At 32.9% G+C, this 6,000-nt stretch overlaps 1 protein-coding gene across 1 annotated transcript; it reads left to right on the top strand.

The window, feature by feature from the left end:
- The first annotated feature begins 1,488 nt into the window (after positions 1–1,488).
- On the top strand, positions 1,489–4,652 carry LOC128219320 (uncharacterized). Its single transcript, XM_052927128.1, has 5 exons — positions 1,489–1,639; positions 2,502–2,561; positions 2,818–2,908; positions 3,280–3,329; positions 4,522–4,652. The coding sequence occupies exons 1-5, from the start codon at positions 1,597–1,599 to the stop codon at positions 4,650–4,652; spliced, it is 375 nt and encodes a 124-aa protein (XP_052783088.1). The 5' UTR covers positions 1,489–1,596.
- Positions 4,653–6,000: the final 1,348 nt, after the last annotated feature.

Below are 6,000 nucleotides of genomic sequence, written 5' to 3' on the forward strand. Positions count from 1 at the left end.
GATCTATATGTTCTCCGTTCTTGCAAAATGTAAGGGTTTAATGAATCAACTCCTTGTATTTGTGATAGTAATTGTTAAGGGCTTATGTCTGACGGTTGGAGAGTTTTGCGTGTATATAAAGATTGGGTTTCACGTGTCATTTGGCACGAGATCGTAATTATATCTTCACGTGGACATCCTTAATTGACGCGATTTTTGAGTAAAGTGGTGTGCAACTTTAAGTAACTGTCAATCTAATTGTTATATTATTATTATTTGATATTTAATTTACCTCATGTGCCCATGCATTAATTGGAATGAGTGAATAAAGGAAATAAGGCTGACACTATTTGTTCATTATGTAATTTACTACCAGACCGCATTGTGTATTAATGGTAAATCGTTAATAAATGATATTTACTAAAACTAAGCTCATATTCATATCAAAACTGAAATATTGAAAAATAATCAGTGGCAAAACAGCGTATCGATGGTCAGTGCCCAAAAGTTAAGTATGTTTATGTAACGAGCGTTTTGATTGATCGAAGATGATATCAGAAAAATGATCTATTTATAGTTTTGCACTCGATTTTGCAAAGAATGAATCAGAGGTTTAACATTATCCAACCTTTGATTATGACAATGGACTTCGGCTGCCTTAAAGAAGACAAATAAACATATGGAAGGGCATAGAAGAAAAAATACATCTTCACTTACTGATTATACATCTTGCATTCTGAGGTGAACATCTTGCATTCTGATTTGTACATCTTGATTCCTTACATGTTCATCGTGCTTAATTGCATCCTTGTTGTTTGATAATATATTTATAGCAGTTGATATTTTAAACCTTATATCAAGTTTTTTGTGTTAAATTCGCGTAAAATATGATCAATCGATTAACAATTCCTAGCAAAATCTTCGTTCTGTTTGAGTGAAAGTTCTGAAACTCGAACAGAAATAAACGGAAGGTTTCGACATAATATGACAATCGGAACTCCTCGGCCAAAATAAATCTATCCCGTTTTCTGGAGATGGCTGAGTTGTTACGATTGTTAAAACCTATTTTTTAGAAACTCACAGAAATGACCGACACTGTAAGCTTTTTTTAAGCGTATGGCTATGTTGAATTCGTCCTGGCTTGCTGACATTTTTTATTCATGCTTAGGTTTGAGAAACTAAGCCAGCATAAAAGATAAGCCAAGAAGTAAGCTACACATGTATAAAGACAGTTAGACTTAAAGATACCTTAAACACGATTATAATGGAGAGTAATAAGTAAGAAAGCAGGATGTTCAAGTAAAAACGCAAGATGTTTTATTTGCTTTAATGTCCTTTAATAAAAAATAAACGCACATAAATGTCATCAGCTCGTCATACTCTTATCTCATTGCGACTAAAGGTAAACAATGCTTTTTGTAAAATCGTTATTTATATTCCTGTTGAACATTTTCTCAATCTTGACAATTGCTAGTTAAAATATAATCTTTAATCTAAACAATGCTTTTTGTAAAATCGTAATTTAAATTCCTGTTGAACATTTTCTCAATCTTGACAATTGCTAGTTAAAATATAATCTTTAATTTATTTAGATTGGATTCTAGCTGTTTCTAAATTATGGAAGAAACATCCAAACGAGGTGACCTTTCTAATCATACTAGTAAGTGTTTTATTGTACTGATGCAATATTCCTATATGATCTGATGTAATAACAACGTAAACAAACACAAGAACACAAAAGCACGTTAGTATTACAACACAGTTTTAAAGAATGATATTCGGAATCTAGGGATCGTCGTATAACACACACTGAACATTACACAAAAGTACGTTTTTAAATATTAAACATTACTACTGATCAGAATTTACTGATCAATTAATCATACTTGGGAGTATGTATATTGTTTGTTTAAGATTATTGTTTACTTCATTTCTTAACGTTAGTCAAATTTGATTCATTTTCTAAAACACATTTCGGTGGGATTTCGTTGGTTTTCTACACACGTCTGTTAATTGCACAATCTTTGCGATGAACATTGATGATTAATTTACTTTTATGAATATATTTGCAAAAAGCTACAGAAACATGCTCAGTAGCAAAAAGTTTAAACATAAACCCGGTTTAGTGGCAATGGGCAAACGCCAAAGACAAAGAACACAAAATCACAAACAAGAAACATAGAACAGCACAAAACTCTACAAACAGCACAGTGCATAAATACTATGTATATATATAAAAGTATATAAAACCCACATACGCTCGTTTTGAGGATGATTTGTTATGGCAAGTTGTAATACCAAGATAAATATCTAAAACCATTTGTAATAGTTTGATCAATTTAAATCCCTGGTAAAACTATATAGCAAACTATCGACATTTAACATTTAAAATGTTGAGAGCTACGGTCCCACGGGATGACCCCCTTCCTTCAAATCCAGTTACCACTCCGAGTGCCTTGTTTATTTTCATATTTCATTTTTTTCCGCTCCTACTGCAAATTTTAAAACTTTTATTGATCAAGGTTGTTCCGTTAACAAAGAGAAGTCTGCGTCAGAGCGCGAGAGGGGCAAGAAAAGAAAAGGTAGGAACCTTTAAACCCAGCATTTATGTTTAAATAAACAGACCCGAAAGTAATTATTATCACATTGTTGATGACCTACACTCGAGCTAAGATAAATAAGTATATAAACTTAAACATAATTTTATCATGCACATTGTGCAAAATTAACCACGTTTTCTTGCTATTTGCATTTAGAGAATAATGGTAACACATCCGATTTTCATGGACTTCAGACGACATCACACTTATCATGTTTGTCAAAGTTTACATATTTCAGGGTCCCACGAATCTGATGAGGTCCCGAAGAGATCTCGGTCGGGTGCTCAGGCCGGTCTTTCTTCCGAGAAAGGAAGAGAAAAGGCCACAAGGTATACATAAAGCTGAATGTGTTTTGATAGTAGCTTATTGCAAAAAGTGTCAAATAAATAAACGCAAATACACACTTGAAGCACAGGCGCATTAGTATTAATATGGAAACCTAACACTACTCTCCTGAAATTAATAATAATACAGTTTATTAGTTTTATCGGTTCAAAAACTCTTTTTTTTGTAGACGAAAGTTACTTTTTTTATCAAAAACTCGTGTAAACGCGTATACATTTTATCAGCTCATGATACAGACATCTCCTTATTTTGATATATATATCATTAAATGTATATTTATTCTCAATCTTCCTCATCATGCCGGTTGGAATGCTGAAATAGAATGTTTAACCTAATGATATCGGATTATTTTCAGTTCAGCAACCACGGAAACCAACTTGACTCAAAGATATGGCCGCTATCGGCGTAAGTTTTTTAATTTACAAGTTGGATGTTCTCATTTAATGCAAGATTTCAGTTTTAAAAAATGATAGGGGCACTTGTGCTAATAACAAAGTACAAGAAGGCTTGAACACAAAGGAACATGAAAGAATAAAACAGCTTAAAGAAATATATTCGGAGACATATTTGCATCAAAATGATTCGCGAAAAAAACTAATAGTGAGGGATCACGAACCCTGCGCGATGTATAATGAACACTTTTAAAAAGTATAACATGAATTCCAAGATGAACGTATTTTATTTGATAATGTATGGGATTATGTTTGTAAAAAGTTCCAGATTAAATATGGTACACTTTTTCAAAATGATCAAAGTTTTTACATTTTCTGGACTTTCGATGTTATTCAGTTGGCTTTCTACACATAACTCCCGATCGTTGTATTTATAGCACGGACTTGAAAGTCAACACTCATTTATCATTCAATAATGGAAATATATTTTTACAAGTTGGAATGGGATTTTGTGTGTGTGTTGGAGGGGGGTTGCGGGTAGTAACCAATCAAAATATCAGATTAAATAGCTAAATACATCTGCAATAGTACGATCTATTTAAGTTCTAGTTAAAACCTTGATTTTTTAAAATATCAGAATTTCAAAATCTAGTCATGGTTAGCAGCTACGGACTCAGGATATCCTTACGTCAAATCCAAGAGCTGCTCTGACTGCCTTGTTTATTTTAATACTTCACATATTTCAGATAGGTACGCTCCTTGGGTGCCCGAGGATAATAAAAGAAAGGGTAAAAAGTCGCAATAATTTTTATTATATTATTCAATTGTTATATTGATACAACATCGATTTAAGCTTTAAAATAATTAAACACAACAAGGTGTGCTAGTGGTATAAGTGTCCGCCTCTCACTCAGGATGTTCGAGCCATACCAGGGACGTTCTTATGCCTCTAAATAAGGACACCCCAGTACTGTTACTTACTCGGGTAATAAACCGGAGAGTGATTCATATCAGCTTAAAGATGGCCAACATCGAGCTGAAATGAATTTGGATATTAAACTAAACAAAGAACAAAAACAACTTTTCACCATGTATATTGTGTTGAATAATTGGAGTCGTATTGCTTGATTAGAAATTCCGATGATAAGGACTATTTAAACTCGTATCATGTATGTCAATGTTTCAATTTCAATGACATATTTCAGGGACACCTAGTGCGCTTCCAGACGGCCCCAGGTCGGGTGTTGAGCCTGTTCCCACTGACGATGAGCCAGACGGAGTAGAAAAACCTTTGTCTGGCCTTCCAGACGCCAACCTACGGAAACCCAAACGATAATCAATCGAAATCGTTTTGTTCCTTTGGTGAAGTATTTGAATAAGGTGAAATCACATCATATGAATTTGCTGAAAATAATTGTGAATACAGCTATGTCAGACATTCGTTAGATGCAATAATTTTGGTGGAAAATACAAACTGAACTAATAAAAAACGGCTAAATCTTGCTAACAGCCTAATGGCAGAGCCTGTATTAAGATATGATTGTTAAATAACATTTGAAAAAATAATGAAATAATATCAAAAGATCTGAAGAGCTGATTGAAATCTTATTCATTTAAGTGTTGATGTCGTTTTGAATGGGAAATAAATAAATTTTCCAATATGTTGTCAGATTATATGATATAAAAGCATTTTTTCGAAATAAAAATAATCTTATACTTAACCATGTGATTAAGGTAAATCACACACTGAGAAGCAGATCATGATTAAAATAAATCACACCCTAAATCGTGCTTATAATCACCTGAGAGGCACATTTAAACATCAACATTGTTTTTGGTGTGGAAGGAAGGATTTAATCTTACTAAACAAAATTTTAAACATAACCGTTTTCCAGCCATTTCCTATAATAATTCAATATACCAAGTATAGATAATAACAGCCTAAAAGTTAATCATCGATGACCTAGAAATGTTGTTTTCAAAGCGCCGCCTTCGTAAAGCGATGTCTCTCCTTGAAATGGGTCTTATTTGAAGATAGATTTATATTAAAGGAGGGGGTAAAATAGTTTTTACATTAAATTTCTTCAAGTATTTTTAAATGAGTGTCTGGACAAATGCATTATACAAAACAAACAAACTAGGGGAGAAAACTTTGTAAACATGTGTCCTAGTGTTATAAATCTTGCAAGGTGCAAAACTTTCAATCACTTCCTACATGTATGCATGATTTAAGATTTAATGATTTCGAACTATTTCAGGTACTTTTAAGTATCTTGACAAAGGATGAATTATGAAAAATAAACAATGGGAGATAGTTCTCTAATTAAGTGCCCCCAGAGTTATATTTCATGCTGGGTGAGCAACGTCACATCACATCTATTCCTTATATTACATTTTTGAAAAAACACAAAAACAAATGTACAGTATAAAAATGAATCAGGGGATATAACTCTGAGAGAATATGCTACAGAGTTATTATTCGATCAGGGTGTACAACTTTACTTTGCCGTTTATATCTATACAAAGTTTCAAACAATTGTTCGGAGTAGTTTGAATGTAAATGCCCGTACAAATTTTGAAGTTGTGACCAAACATGGCCGTGTTGCAATTATTTTTAAGGCTAATGTAGCTTTGAACATGTTCTGACCAAACATGCCTGAGTTGCAAGTATATTTAAAGGCATG

Source organism: Mya arenaria, chromosome 15 (genome assembly GCF_026914265.1).
Source record: "Mya arenaria isolate MELC-2E11 chromosome 15, ASM2691426v1".
Lineage (NCBI taxonomy): Eukaryota > Metazoa > Mollusca > Bivalvia > Myida > Myidae > Mya > Mya arenaria.

What these genes read in the sequence shown, in the direction of transcription:
- LOC128219320 (XM_052927128.1), top strand. Translation starts at nt 1,597, where the DNA reads ATGGAAGAAACATCCAAACGAGGTGACCTTTCTAATCATACTA. An exon ending in TGACCTTTCTAATCATACTA is followed by an intron (nt 1,640 to 2,501) that starts GTAAGTGTTTTA and finishes TTATTGATCAAG; the next exon opens with GTTGTTCCGTTAACAAAGAG. An exon ending in AAGATATGGCCGCTATCGGC is followed by an intron (nt 3,330 to 4,521) that starts GTAAGTTTTTTA and finishes GACATATTTCAG; the next exon opens with GGACACCTAGTGCGCTTCCA.